This window comes from Corticium candelabrum, chromosome 11 (genome assembly GCF_963422355.1).
Source record: "Corticium candelabrum chromosome 11, ooCorCand1.1, whole genome shotgun sequence".
In the NCBI taxonomy this organism is placed as follows: domain Eukaryota; kingdom Metazoa; phylum Porifera; class Homoscleromorpha; order Homosclerophorida; family Plakinidae; genus Corticium; species Corticium candelabrum.
The window spans coordinates 4,375,228-4,394,360 of NC_085095.1; the positions used below are offsets into that span (position 1 = coordinate 4,375,228).

Here is a 19,133-nt window from a genome sequence, read left to right on the forward strand (position 1 = left end):
GAGTGATTAGCAAGACAAGACTGGCAAAAGATGACTTGATAGAAAGTAAAAAGTCTCCACTAGTCTAGGTCTCAATTCACCCTCAATGAAGTTCTTGTGAAAGTTCCTGCTGCATCCAAAAAGGCTTAGATCCATGGCCTATTATGTCTAATAATTTGTATGCTATTTATTTTATACACATTTGTAGTAAGCTTACATTTACCACTGTAGCCAAACAAGTTCACTTGAAAATTACCACAATTTCATTCTAAATTTACCCCAAAATATCGTTTTAGTGAGTGAATTCACAGCTCCAGTCAATCTATGATTAAAACTCTAGGTGTTGTAGGCATGCAGCATTCAAGGCCTATTGCTTACTAGCAAGCATGAATTATGACAAGCAGCCATCTCCGGAACAGGCTACAACAAAGCCAGAAAACTGAGATTTCAATGCAAATATAACAAAAATTTCCACCAATCGACTGTAAAGAGAGTGAATGAAAGCAGACAGTACCATCATATAACTAAGGTTACACACGAGATCAGGAAAAGCAAACTAATCCTTTTCACACGAGTACGCATAGCGAGCCGAGCTGAGCTGAGCCACGTCAGCCTGTACCAGCCCAGTATTTCAGCCCGCGTTTACACGACACACTTCGTAGAAGGAAGCCAATGCGTGTCACTAACATGCGTTAGTTACTTGAGTTTGACATAGCTCGCGTTAGCTCACGTTTGCAACGAACAGAAGCCAAGCTGCTCGCGTTTTTTTCTCTATGGCTTCACAACGGTTATATCTAGAATGCGTAGGACATATATGAGATGTTGTAGATCTATCGCCAGATGACTGTTGCACACATGCAGCAACAGAGTTCAAAAGCTAAACTTCTTGCTCATCTTGGCCGCTCCATAATTGGATAAGACACAGAGCTCCGTCTCGCTTCACACTATTTGTGCCAATTTTACACAGAAGTATGACGTTACGGAAAGGGGTCTGGCTACATGAGACTACCAAATGAGCATGCGCAGCCCATTTTTCCGCATGCTATGCATTTACACGATGTACTTGACCCGAACCAGCCCAGGCTAGCGCGTGCTGACCTGGCTAGAAATACCGAGCCAAGCTTGCACAGCTCGACCTGCGTTTACATGTACCATAGAAACCGAGCCAGCACGGGCTGGCCCACTTATAAGTGCTCGTCTAATTAGACGGGTATAAGAAAGAAAGTAATGTCACTGTCAGGCAATAATATGATAGCAGGACTCTGAAAACATTGCTTGAATTGTTGCTTCATGTAGTCCACCAACAGCTGCTGATCTTGCAGAAAGCACTGTAGTAAAACAAGTGCAGTTTAGGGTGCCTCAACATCCTAAATGTGTCACCACATTGACTGCTGACTGCCATTGCTACTATCTGCATGATGCTGTGTACGTTGCGTTGTTGCTTGTCATTACTTCTGCATCTATAGGAGACCGTTCTCTAGATGAAGCATTTCCTGTTCTCCAGCATATTCTCTGTCATCAGCCTAGAAGTGAAGCCCTGAAATGCTACTGGCACGTCCACAATAGCCGCGACATTGACCACAGCTCTTCAATTCTTGAAACTGCACACAAGCAACAGCAGCAGCTTTGCGTTCACATCCTCGTAGACCACGACTTTCACCTGTGCACTTATTTCTACACCCAAACGTCACATGCACTCCCCTTCAGTAGGCTACAACCAAGACGCACAACGTGGTCATTATACGACAAAAGATTACAATAGTAACCAAACCTATACTTTGTCGGATTTAGATCGGCTATCCGAGTCTGGCTTAACACAGTACACATAATCGTCTCTCAAGGAAGCCATTTTATTCTAGGAGTGGCCGGCAGCCTGCTCGCAAATCTGCTTTCTACCCAAGGCAAAAGCATGCACATAAATCTGAACTGCGCTCCTTTAATAGCGTAGATTACCTCAAAGTGGTTTTCTTCAACATAGTTACAGTCGCGTGTCACCTATCCAACCCCTGTTGGATAAGTGAATGTGTTAGATAACTGAAGCTGTTATGGACTCAACTACTGTTCACACTATATGGCATTTTTTCCACATTAGGTATACTGAATGTAGACGTGAATTTAAACGAACCAAATGCCTTATTGACCTAGAGATAAAATTATACTTTTCATGATTGATTGTGAATTTATATAATATGCAGGATGCGTTGTCTGTCATATCATCTGTCATATCATACATCTGTCATATCATCTGTCACATCATCACCCACATGGGAAGCTTGACCTGGTGGATATCCGACACGGATAAGTGAACGTCGGATAATTGACACGCGACTGTACTCTGTTAAAGGTGCTCACTCACGAATTCACATGCACGTGCAGACACACCCACACAAACTTGAAATTGTACCTTTATCCACACATTTACCATTTATCAGTTTGAGATAGCTTGCTGTTGAACGAATAAGCGATTCCTAGATCTTTCCTTGTTGCACGTGACCTGAAAATGGGTCTGAAACTTTGAAGCCAGTGGCAGTGCCCAGCACCTCTACGTGGCTACTTTAACGCTCCAAGTTTCGGATGCCATCATGATAGTGCGATAATGCTCAGGTTTCCACCCATTTCCGGGTCATGTGCAACAACAAAACAATCGAGAAAGCGCTTTGTCGTTCAACGGCAAGCTATTTCACAATGGTAAATGGTAAATGTGTAGATAAAGAACCTAACACACTTGTCATTAGCTTTCTCAAAATGTAAAGTACAAGGAGCAAAACTGCCGTGGCGGACAAGAACACGATTTGCATTTCTCTTTGTACTAGGAATAAAGGCTGTATGTCATAGAACGTGGTGCACCCTAAGATGTTAGTTTGCTCTGCTTCGTTATGACACAACTTAAAATCGTGGCCGTTTTCAAGTTTGCGTGGGTGTACCTGCGTGTGCATGGTGAATTGTGAGCAGCCACCTCCAACGAAAATACAAACTGACCTCAAAATGTAGGCTTTATCGTGAAACTTCGTACTGCACTACTTTCAGGCAAGCTGATGCTTTGGTAGCAGAGAAAATGCAAGTTATGCATGGAGCATGCGCCAGGCTGCCTCGTCATTACACAAATTGAATTGCCTGCGTATCTCAGTTATCTTGCCAGTACACTGCACACAAACTAAACGGGAATGGTAGCTATAGAAAGATCTTGTGTTTTCAGGCCTTAGAAGAGCTCTCTGTAACGAAAGTAGGATGCTAGAGACAGTTATCTCTCGGCAGACTTGACCCTCTCCTTTCACAAAAGATGAGACTAGCGCAATAAAACTCAATGGTAATTAGCATCAGCTTTCGCTCTGTTGGTCTACGAGGAGAAACAGGCAGAAGGTTCAGGTATGTCAAGCAAGCATAGATGTTCTCTTCGAGAGACCTGCGTAGACAGACACAAGTTTGTTCTCTAATCCTACGTCCAGGTCAAATTTAGGTAGCAGTCCGGTGTGCTCAACTTAGGCGGTCAGCATGGCTACTGAGTATCCAGGAATGATGAAAGGGCAGTGAGATTGGTCACAAGTCTACATCATTGTGCTTGGGTTAGAAATATAAAGCTCAACAAAAGCCATTCTGCAACTCTAAGAGCGTGTTCACACCGGGCCTAAACCTGATACGATATTTGGGGGCGAAGCTTCTAGAGCATGCGCAATCTCGAAAGTAACACGCACCTTTCGCCGATCTCACTGTACACAAAGTCCACATTTCTGGGTCTGCTTCTGGACCGTGGATCATCTTGCCGTTGACTAGGCTTTGTAAGTAAGTTCACTACTTACCATTTTATGCATCTTGTAAGAGACTTTGCCTACGTAGAGATGAGTAGGAAGCCATTTCTTGAGTATGGCTTCTCGCGGGTAAGAGACTGCTGTTCATGCTAAAGACGCCTGATTCACACTCTGAACAGATACACGTGGAGTGGAAACACACTACTCATTGACTAGTGATGGATTAGTTTTAGCGAGTGAAATCATGCCAAATGGTAACGTTAACCAGACATGTAGGATGTTCTGTGTTGTTTCTGAGCAGTCTAGCTTGCTTCTGTATATATGTAATTGGCCAAGTGGAAGATATTACTGTGATAACTTGCACTCGATGGGTACTGACGCAGATCAGAGTACAGTACATGTACACTACAGTACAGACTGTTTATTAGCACTAGCTGCCAATTATGTCTAAAGTAACACAACACACGCGCACTCGCTATTCCATAGCTGTAATGTCTAAATCAGAAAGCAGAGGCCGTTCTACCTCATTCGCAGGTGCAATTGATCAAGACATGTGTATAGTCTAGTGATCCTAAAGAAGTGAAGATGTTGATTGCAAAAAATGTCACTAAGGCTGAAGCTGATGGTTTACGTCGGATAATTGAACAGCAAGCAAATGAAATAGTGGAACTTGAAAACAAGATTAGAGTTCTCGAGTAAGACCTTGCAAGGAATCGATCAACACACTGCTAAATGACAAAATCAAGTTTTACACAGGTTTTGTGTCGAGAAATGTGCTTGACATGATGTGGAGTTGGATTGAACCAGCAGCCAAGACTATTACTCTATATAGCAAACAAAGAATCAGGCCAAGGTACATCAAGTGATGTAAGCTCATGAGCTCACCGCCTTCCACAAAAGGTTGAATAGGCTTGACGAATTTTTGCTGACCCTAGTTCGACAACATACACAGTTTCACAGTTCCACAGTTCAGGAACGCTAGATGGGGGAAACAAGTAGTCCTATTGATATAATTCAGCCACACAGTGCGTCACGTTCGGTTACCCCGAATGGGTTCCCCTACCGCAAAATCTTCACCTGAGAAAACTTCCATCGCTAGGCAATGAGTAGTCTGTCTTTCCATTACCTTCGCATTAGTGGTTGCAAGTGACTTTGACACATGAGTAGCATGCAGCCAATGTTTCTGATGTGGTGCTATATGTTTAAACGTGCAAAAGCAGCAACGTGACGACATATACGGAAGCGCATGCAGATGTGTCCCCTCCGTGCCTGAGACAACTTCCTGCCGTTCCTAAAGGAGCTGCCAGAGAAAGCAAACAAAATGTTTCCCTCTTCAAAACCTAAAGCAGTGACAATTCACGCAAATTCTTGCCAGATATGTCAGATGAAAACTGTCAAGGCTAACTACACTCATGTGCCCAAGTGACTTGCTAATCCCATAGTTGGTGGTATGAATGCGCTTGTGCTAATGTTGGCTTAATCAAAGATAGCCTAATCATAGTTAGTCTAGATGTCGGTGTGAACACGCTCTAACATTTCGCCCAGACTCTGTTTCAAACGAGCCTGCCCACTTACGCAGATCTCTCCAAGAGAACCTCATACTCAAACCTTCTGAGTGTTTATCTTCGTAGATTAATACAACAAAGACTAATGCTAATTACCATTGAGTTTTATCACACTAGCTTCATCTTCTGTGAGATGAGAAGATCAAGTCTGCCGGGAGAAAAACCCGCCTCTAGTATCCTACTTTGTTATAGAGAGCTCTTCTAGGGCCATACAACACAAGATCCCTCTATTCCCGTTTAGTTGCACGTAGCTTACTGGTGGCAAAATAACTGAGATACACAGGCAATTCATTTGGTGTAGGCAGAGCTTAGTGCCGATGACATTGCAGTCTGGCGCATGCTCTGTACATAACTTGCATTTTCTCCGCTACCAAAGCGACGGCTTGCCAGAAAGTAGCACAACACGAAGTTTCATGATAAGCCTACACTTTGAGATCAGGCTGTATTCTGTTGGAGTTCCCCTTTAAATTAGACAAATACCGTGTGCAACAGTAGACCCAAGGGCCTTCCCTAATGGAGTGTCAGAACCCCGAGGCACCTGGTTTTTTTATAATGAGGTAGGGACTCCAAGGATGCAATAATAACAGATGCACTGTTCTCCCCAGGATCTTTTGCAGAGCGGGCCACTCTGCCTTATTCTAAGCAATTAAGGTAAAGTAGATCATCCAGATGGCAAGACTTGAGGATCTCGAAGTAAGCTTATTAATTAATTATTAACAAGATAGCGGGTTGCATCTAATTGTGCGGAACACTAACACTTTCATTACACCCACGCATGCAGCCCTTAACTATGCTTTCGCAGCTGGTGTTCACGTGCAAGTAGGTATACATGTCAGCAGAGTGCACGTGTCATGTCGGCCTCGCAGAAAACTATTGAGTCTTCCTCCACGAGCAATGCTGTCGAAGGTAAGAACACCTGCATTGTTGAGAGAAAATGAGCGGCAACTGATGAAGCTCCTAGCAGATCTTCCAAGCACAGGACGACTGGAGTAGATCGCCAGTGGCTAAATAATTTCCCATGGCTTCTAGTTAGTGAGGCAAAAAACAAGACAGTCATTGCTGTGCTCTTTGTCGAAAGACACAATCTATGCCTAAATGATGTGCACTAGGGAAAGCTATTTGGATTGATATCCCATGTAAAACGCTCACTCGACAAAGTCTACTAGAGCATGAAAGAAGCTCGTACCATGAATCAGCTGTTTCTAAAGAAGCAACCCATGCACTGACGGGCAAGGACGGCAGAATTTCTAAAGTTTTTCAAACAAACAGGAAACAAGTGCACGTATTTCTTAAACAAACAAGAAATCGCTCACTCAACAAACTTTCTACCTTTGGTGCAGTTAGGAAAGTCTTTGGGAGCTACATATCTAAATGAAAGGGAGCACTACAGTGCTGAACCCTAGGCAAGGAGAAATTGACCCTTCCAGTTACGGGTACTTTGGTTCTAGAGTAGAATTAGCAATGTGCTTCCAAACGCACTGCAAAGCAAGAAACTTACCTATGCGTGTGTTCCTAGAACACCCAATGATTGATATTAGCTTCAACAACGAGGCACAGCTACGTACTCCAATCGCAACAACGCCTAGGGTTAACAACACCAAACAGTTGCTGCACATGTATTGGCAAGCACCTACTTGCAAGCATGCACAAATGAATTAACACCACGTGCACGTAGAAACAATCATTCCAAAACTTGTTTATATAGATGGCTGAGTCACACCCAACATTTGTTTATACAGGTGGCTGAGAAAGAACAGGCAGTCTTATCATCAAATGGTAAATCACTTCGGCACGGTGCTTTGTCACAGGTTAACTTACTCTCTGGTCACTTACTCTCCATTCCCTACGACCTTGAAGGTACACTCGAAAGTTATGATCAGTAATCAAAATTGGAACGTCCTGCGTGATACCACCTAGACTAGCGGACAAGCTCCAACAACCATATGTCGAGATTACATGAGCACTAACCTTTTACCAGTAAACACACGCTAGGTATACATTCCAAAGTTGTTTACACTGTCGTTTCCGTCGAGCACTACTTCCCGTGAAACGACTACTATAACCCTCACTACGCCTATATATTAGGGTTAAAAATCTATAAGAAGACGCACCTTCCACTCTACCAATTGTGAGAATGGTGTACAGTGGCTAGCGAGCGCATGTCACTTCTGCATACTCGGTTAATTAAACAAACTGGAGCGCATCTTATTCAGGCCACCGAAGTCTTGTTTCTGGCTGTCAGAGGTAGTCTAGGTGAAATCCAACTCAACAGTTCGTCTCGAACGGCCAACCGCAACCCGGTCACCGCGTTTCGCTACGATCCGAGACCGGCATTGTGTCGATCGGTGCGTTACAGACATCCGGACATCCAAAAAGACGGAAGCGTGGGTTGGCATATTATGGTAATAGGATTATCTACTGCCAATATATGAACAATGGTCAGCCCAAGGTAGCTTTTCTACGTTTAGTTGAGTTGTTTGATGGCAAAGCTCAGACAATAACTAATGGGATACTGTTCTGTCAAGCATGGGATCTTGACATTCACAATCAACTGTGTGGCCTTGGTAGTGATGGGGCAAGTGTGATGTTGGGTCGAAGAGCTGCTGTAGCTAAGATGTTGAAGGATGAAGTACCATTCTTAGTGGTAATGTATTGCACACTGACTTGCACTTGCTTGTGGCCAGGCTGCCAATAAGATTCCATACCCTTGTAAGTTTAAGAGCATCCTTGACCAATTGTACAGGTATTATCAAACTCTGCTGTTCTAATGGCTGGATTGGCAGCTATCCAAAAACTTTCGATTGATACTAACCTCAAACTCACCCAAGAGAAAGATGTTTGATGGCTACCTTATGAGAGAGAAGTCAATAACCTTCGACGATACTTACATTCATTCAGTCTTGTCAAGTTTAGAAAGGGAGGCATCAGAAAGAAGTGATGCACGAGCACAGGGATTAGCTACTTTTATTAAAATATACAAATTTGTTGCATCAGTGTACATACGTTCTGATCTTCTACCTCATCTTGCATCTCTCCGAAAGGCTTTCCAGAAAAAGAATCTCAATTTTTCTGCTGTGAAGCCACTTGTGCAGGGCATAAAAGCAGTAGTAGCTGCTCAAGAGCATTCACCTAGTCTCCATTTCCAGAGTATTCCAGTTGCCATGGTCAAATTGTCTGAGAATGGTTTTGAGCACTATAATGAAGACAAGATGAGAAAATTCAAAAGAGGTGTATAAGCCTTACCAGGCTGCAGTGTCATGGCATTTAGATGAACGGTTTCCCGATGTTTCTCTAATCATAGCATTCAGCATTTTTAATCTATCAGAAATGCCTCAAAATTCATCTGCAGATCTTCCACAGTTTCTGATAGACAAAGTTCATGACTTGACAGAACACTACAGACCATGTAATGTTATCAGTTTGGAAGTACATTCTTGGAATATAGGCTATTTGTGGCCACTGCAGTATCAGATAAGGATCTCAAGAATGAGTTAGGGTATTCCTTGATGTGCAAGCTGGTCAGTGTAGAATCACAGGAGATACAAGCCATGTTTCCCAATCCGTGGAAACTAGCATGCATAGCACTTGTTCTGCCAACATTGGCCGCAGACTGTAAACGAGGGTTTCTGCATTATCAAGAATTAAAACCGACTACGTAGCAGGCTCAGTCCTAGAATTCTATATCAACTTATGATGATTTCAATAGAGGGGTCACACCCTAACTTGTCTCCATATGAGAAGAATGTGATATTTGCGCCAGCTGGAGAAATCGTAGAATCACTGTGACTAACACTTTGTCTCATTAGCTGCTTAAGGGTTTTCTTCACTGCGGTGCATGTACTACTTGAACAGCATATATCTTAATTAACTATTAGAATAAAGCAACTGCTGTTTCAGATTCTGGTATAATTAAATAAATATTGGATTTTGAAGAAATTTAAATTTAGTGTTTACTAATAAATTTTAGCTTTACGCTGGGAAATTTAATAAAAAATTTCAGAGTAAGACCACATGATGTTACATTGACACAGTTGAGCCTCATTGATCTGTAAAATATAGTCTTAACAGCCATTGGGTGTGACATTGGGTAACGCCCACTTCACGGAGTATCCCGCTCTGCCTTTTAAAATTCTGGGAAGAACACTTGAGTCGTTGGATGGAGATAAGATTTTAGAAAATTCAAACGCTGGTCTGTGTGTGATTGGGCCATTCAATTTAAATGTTATTAAAAGGATCTTAAATTTGAATTTGAATTATTAATTTAATGTTTAATTTTTATGCGTGCTATGTGATGATGCGTGCTTTGTACCACATTTAGAACACATGAAACTTGATGCACATACTGCCAAAACACTCGGTCAATTTCTAGCACGAATAGTGAAAGACATGCAAGACTCAGCTTGGTAGCATGGAGTCAAGCTTTGACAGACTCTATGTGTATCACTATGACTAATATAACAACCGGCACAGTTGACATCAAATAATGTAAGAAAAAGTACTGGTTGTAGTAGCAAAGATGCTCAAATGTAATTGTGCAACAATAAGTACAGTCTTGGTGCTACATCCTTTCAGTCGAATACTGTACACAAGCAATCACCACAGTGTACGAGACGGTACCAGATTGTGCAGTCTACACAGACAGTTTGTGATGTTTCCTTGTTGTAGAATAGTCTGTTACACCTTGTTACAGCACTTGCCAACTGCAAACTATGTTTAAAGCAGAAATTCATTAATAAGTCCTTTCTATAACTTCGCCTCTAGACTCTACCAAGTCCTCTCCTTGCACACACTCCACGTGTTTTAGCACGCGCTTTTGTTCCACTAGTTCTTCGTGTAGTACGTTTTCAGTGTGTTGATTGGTCAAAACTGTTATCGAGCGACCAAAAGGGTGTGAGAAGACACATGTAGGATCCTATTAGAATAATTTAAGTAGCAATTACCTTACAATTAGACGGTCATTAAGGCAATAGTTCTTGTCACCCAAGCTGCAAGCTCATTATTGTTGTGTGACATAGGTTCATTTGCTACTGCTAGCTAGTGACGCTACAATGTTAATGAAGCAAGGTTTTCGCAAGTCGCAACGAAAACGATCTACTTTGCAACTCTAATTTCTGAACAGTCCCTAGAAAGAGCAAAAAGCTTCTGTGTTGGTTCATTTGCGTTGTATGTACACAGCAACGTTGACACCATATTATCAGTGCAGTTTACAAGATTGGTTTCTAATAAAACCCTCAATTGACATGACAAGAGAGAGCCTAGGCTCGCTTCGCTCGACAATTAAATTGACGTCAACTTGAGCCAGCCGTCACTATCCAAACCTAATGAGCGACATACAGAATCTACAGACCGTCGCAAAAGTATAAAGCCACTCCCTGCACGTGACTATACCGGAAGTTTTCCAGGCTGATTCACCAATTAGTACCTAGAAAGAGCGTCTAACAAACAACCATGTGATAAAATAAGAACAGAACAAGAACATGACAAATTTTATTTGGGAAAACTTCAAAAGTCATTGCGTTACGAAGCAAAATGCAAACGGCGTTTGCGTGGGCATCTGCACAGTCTAGCAGAATGACCTTTCTAGACACTGCTTTTTGGCTTTTAAAAAGCCAGTTATTTATGAAACGTTTCTTTGATGTAGACTCTGCTTTAATACTTCGTGTTTCCTCCTCTTGCTTTCCGGATTGATTCAACTCGTCGCGGAACACTCTACTAGCGCGCGCACTCCCCTTAGAGAAATCAACGCAATGCCGCCTGCACTACCGTTCACTCTTCGCAAGGGTGACCAGCGGTTGCCGCTACCTTCAAGATTCGCCAAAGGTTCTCGACTGGGTTGGTGTCAGGCAAACACGAAGGACAATCCAAAACAGTGACGTCATTGTCGCGAAACCATTGCCCGGAGACGACGATGTTTGGTCGCCTACCGGCTTCTTGCGAGGGCGACGGGCGTGCATTTTTCTCTCCACAAGTCGACGACAAACTAAAGATCTGGAAATAGTTTGTCCCGTGCTCTCCTCGAACTCTCGTTTCAGCTGGCGCGATGTCAACGGCGATTTCTCTTTGCTGTCTCCTCCAGAAAGCGGTCATCTCTGTCACATGTTTTTCTCGGCCGACGAGATCTTTTCTTACAGCTTATTGCTCCGACCTCTAGTCTTTTTAGACAGTTTTTCACCGATCCACGTGAAACACCGACGGTTTTGGCGATGTTACACTCACCCAGACCACATTCTTTCAAGCCTTCGATTTTACCGCAATGTCGTGGACTGAGCTGCCGATCTCGGGGCATCCCCAAACTCACACCAGCTGTCCTACTTTTCCTCAATTTCGTCTAGCGAAAGATTGGTCACTCAGCTACAGAAATACGCACTTTGGCAGCTCTGTGAGCTCAAACAACGACTAGACAATCAAAGATTTCGCGCCATCAACATCATTTTGCAACATTTCGACCACAACCATTTCAAACCGGAAGTTACACTTTTAGAAATTTTGTGTACAATCTAAAGAATTTAGTAGATTTTTTACAACATTTAGTTTTCTAGACATTATTCAGTGGATGTTTCAAGTTATTGTGGTTTTTGTGGGTTTTCTTATTGACAAAATGACGTCATAGTGGTTTTTCATTTTTTTAAAGAAAAGCTGAAAGAAGTTTGTATTTCAAGTAGATTATGGGTAAAGCATGCGTAGGTTTCTTTCAGCAAATGGCAAAATTGAATAACAAAAATGTTTTGTTGAGCTGTTCATCACGTGTTTGTTTTGCGGTGAAAGCAGCACGCACTTCAAAATTCTGTCATACGAAACACCCAATAGGGAGAGTCCTTCTCTCTAGTTTAGAATAGAAAATTTGCAGTAAATTACAGTTTAAATTATTTTTGCAAAAGCTTTTACAATAATTTTGTGGTCATTCAAACTTCAGGTATAGTCACGTGCAGGGAGTGGCTTTATACTTTTGCGAAGGTCTGTAACTTTAAATAGAATACTTGCTGCTAACTGTAACTAAACTTTTAGACAAAATACTTTCATGGTAATTCCTCACAATTGAATGTACCCGGGCAGAGCTGGGCAATGTAGCTAGTTTTAAATAAGCATTTATTTCAAAAACTAAAAATTAGAACATAAATAAAAATAAAAATGACGAAATTAGAAACATAAATATTGCAATACAAAAATTGAATGGCCAGATCACCCACTGACCCGCTCGCTGCCTTATATATTCCCATATAATAAACAAGTAGCTCTAAATATCAAGAGAAATTAAATCTACAACTCCAAATGTAGCTCCATAGATACAAGAGGACATAAAGAAAACTGCATCATGACAAAGAACTTAGTAATAGCAACCTTTACTACCTTCTGCATTAACTTTTGCCTGTGCAGCAGCATCAAGATCAGAAGCATCAGGAACAAAACGACGGTTACTTGGTTTGTCTTCAGTGGGCATCTAACATGTACAATCATGGTAAAAAATACAATAATACAACATGACTGCTACTAAAAGTAAAGTACGTCAACGAGAATGACAGTCAGACAGACCGGCATCTAACAAACCAACCAAAAAACAGATACCATATAAGATGAAAACATTGGCGGGAATTTGTATTGGCGGTTTGCTGAGAAATTGACGGACGAAGCATATTGGTGGATTTTATTTTGGCAGTCAGACATCGTTGTTTGATAACTGATATACATGCCTTACCGTAAGTGGTCATGGAAAAGTTTGTGATTGACAGCTGTGTTCGTGGCTCACATTTCCCTAACTTACTGGTCTCCAACTACTGCCTAATGATAAAGAACTGCTGTGTCAGTGCAAAGAACGGGAACAGTGTGAATGTGACAGCCCAGCTTCATCCATTGTGAATGTGACAGCCTAGCTTCATCCATAGCGTCACGACCTCATTCATAGGCATAACAGATGGCAAGCAAGGATTACCTACCATCTCGTGGCCTGATCCGCGTGACGTACTACCATTGTAGCCTCGGCCTCCCAGACCTGTGTAGAGAATCGGTGCTACATGGACCTGGGAGGCCAAGGTTACCACCGTCGCCATACCATGATGCCTGATCCACGTGGGTGATGATGTCAACATATCCTAGTAGCCAAATTAATGACGAATTTTATATTGGCGGTCGCTGAAAAATCCACCCCAAAATATATTCCCCACCAATATTTCATCTTATTTGGTAAATAGTTGATTCACCCATCCAACGTAGTAACATAATGTGATACACATACAAAAACTGACCACTAACCTCAGGCATGACAATCTCAAAGTCATTTTTTGGAGTAGGCAAGCCAGCAAGCTCTTCTCTAAGCTGCATCATAATCTCTTGTTCCTGCTGCTTCAATGCTTCCTCAGAATCATCGAGCAATGCCTCATCTGGATTAATTGAAAGTTTGTCTCTGACAGGAGTTCGAGGAGTAGCTCCTGCAACAGATAATACAACACCTGAGTTCAGCAACAATGTTTAACTGAGAGCTATGATGTAGTTTGCCCCTCAGCCTCTCTAGTGGCAACTAGAAAGTCCCATAAGTTATCTGCACATTCATGAAGAATTCTCTGTGCGCAAGGATGATCTCTTCATTGGGAAATCACAAAAAATAAAATATTTGACTTGCATAAACATTACTACAAAAAACAAACAGACAATAAGGGATGGACAAAAAGAAAATTGGAAAGTACACAAACAATAAATATGCAGAAAGATAAACAGAAACATAATGTAGACAGAAAGGTGCACTCCACTGATTTCAAAACACATTAGAAACAAAGTCAGTTTTAGAAATTTCAACAATGGTTTTAATCTGTCAAAGAAATACACATAATTAGAACATCATCTCAACAATGAGCCAGCCAAACCTAGACACTGTTCAATTTCAGTTCAGTAGCCTAACTGTTGGTTTAATGGCTCCATAAAATTCTTTAGTACATTTGCATAAACCATATTCTTGGCACATTTATTGCACATAAACGTTTTAATTTGCTTTACCTGTACTAGAATTACTAAACAAAATATACATTTGACAAAAAGAGAAAACCGAAACCAAACATGCTAATGTGCAGCTCCTACATCTGTCTAGTAAATAGAACTCACACTCAACATGCAGTTAATCACTACTACATACCTCCACGTTCTGGTGTCCTAAAAGTCTCAATTTGGTGCCGTCTTGGTGTCACTCCTTCAAAACTCGTCTCATGAAGAGGTTCATTAACACCACCAGCAAGCGGGGTTTCTGCCTGTGTCAGAGTTATGAGGTTCTGAGCTTCCTGAAGTAAACTATCATTAGCGGCAGGTGTTCGTGGAGTTCGAAGACTCATCCCAGATGCTGGAGTTATAGAATAGTCAGCCAAGAGGGACTGACTAGCTGCAGACATTCCATCTTCAATGGCTGAAATGTGAGCTTGTTCACTTGCCTGCCCCAACTTAACAACCTGTAAGTGAAATAATGCTCAATTTAATGCAACAGATGCGAAACACAATAAGATCAAAAGCAAACAATACATTGCAACAGTTACATACAACAATCAAATACCCATGTCAGAAGCAAGACTTATTATGTGCACTTGTAGCTGTACAACAAAATATGACATGGCTTAATATGCCACATAACACTCAGGCTTGTGCAACTAGAAGACTCATTCTAGTGTCAGCAGCTTTATAAGCCAAAATTATACAACCATAAAAACTGAGCTAGGGACGATTTAGTAGTGCTCATCCCTTGCCCAAAAATGTTTCCATTGTGACAAGTTTGTATAAAATTATTTTCTCACTACATCATCAATGGAAATGCTTAATACCACCTCAAACTTTCAAATCTCCAAACCCTCCAAGCAGTAAAACATAATTTCAAGACATTCTAATGAGTGATACAACACCAGACAACAGTTTCACAACAGTTTATTGGTCATCACATATACCAGCTGCAAAGATTAAGGTTACAGTCGTTGTTGCCCCATTTGTTCTACAGAAACTTCTGTACCTCTTCCAATTCTATATCTGAAATTTGTGGTGAAGGAAGCACTAGTTTGCTCCTCTTTCTTACTGGCTCTGCACTGTTCAACCTCACAAAACAACAATAATGACAAACACAATACCGTGCAGACTCTGTTTCTGCACTCACTTGCTGATTTGACTAACAGCACCCGGTAAGTCCATCTCCTTTCTTTTTTTCTGTCTTTCTTTGTCTTTCCGTCGTTCACGCTGTGATGTATAAATATTAACAAATTTCACAAACTAAAACTAAAGTAGTGAGAGAGCCAACTTCTTCTTCATGCTTTCGTCGCTTTTCATCCAAATCATGACGCCGAAGCCGCTTAAAGTTTGGAAGAATGGTAGCATGCTTTTCCTCAGATGTGTCATAAAAACCTATGATAAAGATGCCATAAAAACCTATGATAAAGATGCCATAAAAACCTATGATAAAGATGCCATAAAAACCTATGATAAAGATGTCAACAATATATCATTTAGTATTAGTTATTACATGGGTAGCTGGTGTTTGTGGCATTTATTGACCCCAGGCCTCACTGGATTATCAACAGATAATTGACCAAGCCAGACGCAAGGTTTAATTACGGAGGTGATAAGCCCTGAGGCCAAGGTGTCGATAATGCCATAAACACCACATACCAATGTAATATGTAATTTATTATATGGGCGTGGTTGGATACACTAGCACCCACTAGTGTAGCCTCAAACTTCCAGACCAGAGAGCATGCGAAGCGCACGAACTCTAGTCTGGACCAAGTCGATACCAAATGATTTCGGAAATAGCCCTTCTAAGCCAATCAGCTTCTACAACCCAAATCTCGGTTGTAAATTCTGATTGGCTTAGCAATAATTGGTTATGCTAAGTGCACGCCAGAACAATGATTAGACTCTGCACGCACACAACTTAGCTTTAGTTTCAGCTTCATTTCTTTGATATTTTCAAGCTTGCAGTGACAGGACATGCACCGCAGCGTCGCCAGACCATCATCACCTTTGACAACTGGTCGAGCGGTAGTCTCACTAGTCGAGCGGTTAAGAATCAAAGAATCCTTGTTTCATGCCATCTACCAAGATATCGCCGCAAACACGGCAGACGTCTTTTCTTTGTTCATGAGATCTCATGGCATTTACCAATGATATGTTGATCTAGGTAAAACTATCCTACACTGTTAGACACCATTTAGCATCGCTATTGATAAATACTTACAAAATCATTGTAGTATCGACTTGGTCCAGACTAGAGTTCGCGCGCTTTGCAAGCTCTCTGGTCTGGAAATTCGAGGCTACCACTAGTGACAACAAAGAAAACAACCCCAGCAATGCTGCTGAATGGGACAGGTCATGTGAAGCAACAACACCTGCACTCCCCTTCCACTTTTCAAATTGCAGGGTTACATTCTACACAGGCAACAAGCACTAAATAACTTGTTTGTGCTTGTAACCTTGCTGATGTAATTAGTAGATTGTAATAGGTGTTATGTGACTGCCCTAAGTGTGTTGTGTTATGTTTGGTAGGTAATGGCTTGTAAAAGTTTGTATAAGGGAAAGGTCCTAATAGACTAAATGGCATTTAGTGTATTGTATTGGAGCCTGATGTTTACTCTAAACTATACCCAAAGTATATTCTGTTGCTATGACAGTGGGTGGATAATGGGTTATATTCTACCTCCATGTGACCTGTACAAGCGCTGTAACTGGCTCATATTATGTACCCAACCACGCCCATAAAATAAGTCTCTGGCATGCGTGCGCGTGCGCACACACACACACACACACACACACACACACACACACACACCACAACCACCACCACCACCACCACCACACACACACAAATGGACAAATGGATAAAAATATCAAGCCCTCCACGTCATTGACGTTGACCTTAAAGTCAGTTGCGAAGATAGCTCCCCTGCCTCTAGAGATAGGGCCTCCATGAGCTATGTGGAGTCTTAGGGCCAGTGCTACAATCCAGATGGAGCTTGGCGGGAGTCATCTAGGTGCACTGACTACGGTGCAGCTCTGGGACTGGACACCAAGGCCCACAAGTACAGTAGAACCTCGCTAATCTGTACAGCCCCGTGCCAAGCCCCGTTCGAATTATCAAACATGCCAAACATGTAGCCTTGGAGGTCCAGACTTTGCTTCGGACACCCAAACTACTAGCGCATTTATGTATCTCTACACACATGTCATGTTTGTGGTAAAGGACACTGCTGCAATGACTACATGTACTTCTAAATAACATGACAGTCAGGATTTAAAATAGTTAGATACACGCATTTGCTGAAAACTAGATAACCACAAGCCGAATCACACTGCCCAATAAGATCTGGGTACGCAAGACAGGGCACCAAAAGTAATTCGAATTAGCAAGGAATCGAATTAGCGAGGAATCGGATTAGCGAGGTTCTACTGTACCCGTCTGCTGCATGATGTTACTTGCATGATGTTACTGTCAAGCCAGCGGTCATGTCCACCCCTGCCAATGACCAGGTACTCATTTATACTCCTGAGTCGAGAGAAGCAATTGTGTGTAAGTTTCTTATGCCATAGCTCGCCATCACTATGACTTGAACCTGCAACACCGCAAGGTCCCGGATGTTTTCATTCTCCAAATGCACATACACGCACACACACATGCACGCATGCACGCACACACATGCACGCACGCACACCCACACACCCACCCACCCACCCACCCACCCACCCACCCACCCACACACACACACACACACACACACACACACACACACACACACACACACACAAGCTACGAAGAACAGGAAGAGGAAAAAGAGACAAACAGACAGACTGACACGTGTCCAAACATAGAAACACAACAAATCATTTAATCACACATAACTGCAACCCACTCTACACATGTCTAGTTTGAAAACACCACACTCACCAGGTGCAGGCTTCTTTTCAAATGGAATATCAGCACTGTAATCTACACCTCTTCTACGGCTTTTCTTTGGTCTCAGCCTCACACTGTTCCACAACAAATAAGACAGTTAAATCAAAAAAATGCGCCCAAGCTACACTCACTCTAAACCAGCAGCTCTCAACTCTCTTCTTTTCTGCAATGATGCTAAACGTCTAAAAGCAAATGCACACATATTTATGCCTCAGTGCACAAGTGCAGTGGAGGCATATGGTTGTCTGCCAGTGTGTGTGTGTGTGTGTGTGTGTGTGTGTGTGTGTGTGTGTGTGTGTGTGTGTGTGTGTGTGTGTGTGTGTGTGTGTGTGTGTGTGTGTGTGTGTGTGTGTGTGTGGTGATTGTAAGTGATTGTAAGCAACACAAGCATGATGAGTACTTTAGGAAACTCAGGAAGTTTGATAAGGTGTCGGTGCAGCCTTCTGATGTGATCTTAGATCAACAAGGATACAAATTGTTGACAACTGAAGATCAATCAGCTCATTGGCAACACCACTTTGAGCCAGTGTTGAACATGACCTGTGCAGTGGCCTTGGACACTGGGGCTTCTCCTTGTTCAGTTCCTGGCACTGCACTCAATGATGAGGAAATTATAGAAGCCACTGAAAAGTTGAAAAATGGTAAGGCAACTGGTCAGGACGGAATAGCAACAGAGTTTCTCAGAGCTGGACCACCCCAACTTGTCGACTGGCTAATTGAGATTATTCAAATGATTTGGAAGACTGGTAAAGTACCTCAAGAATGGAAAGATTCAGTTCTGATTCCATTATTCCAAAAGAAGGACCGTCTCGTATGTAATAACTATCGTGGGATATCATTGCTCAGTATTCCTGGGAAAGTCCTTACCAATATTCTGTTGGGTCGGCTGAAACCAGTGATAGGACCTTCTCTTTTAGAAGAGCAATGTGGTTTTCG

The 19,133-nt window shown here is 42.1% G+C and overlaps 1 protein-coding gene across 1 annotated transcript; it reads right to left on the reverse strand.

The window, feature by feature from the left end:
• Positions 1 to 535: 535 nt before the first annotated feature.
• LOC134187151 (cell division cycle 5-related protein-like) lies at positions 536 to 18,466 on the reverse strand. Its single transcript, XM_062655267.1, has 11 exons — positions 18,329 to 18,466; positions 18,189 to 18,271; positions 15,549 to 15,652; positions 15,408 to 15,487; positions 15,267 to 15,348; positions 14,412 to 14,718; positions 13,538 to 13,713; positions 12,638 to 12,728; positions 6,789 to 6,872; positions 4,852 to 4,919; positions 536 to 592 (listed from the first exon to the last, which is right to left on the reverse strand). Exons 1-11 carry the CDS (start codon positions 18,397 to 18,399, stop codon positions 536 to 538), a joined length of 1,203 nt encoding a protein of 400 aa, XP_062511251.1. The 5' UTR covers positions 18,400 to 18,466.
• Between the last annotated feature and the right edge of the window lie 667 nt (positions 18,467 to 19,133).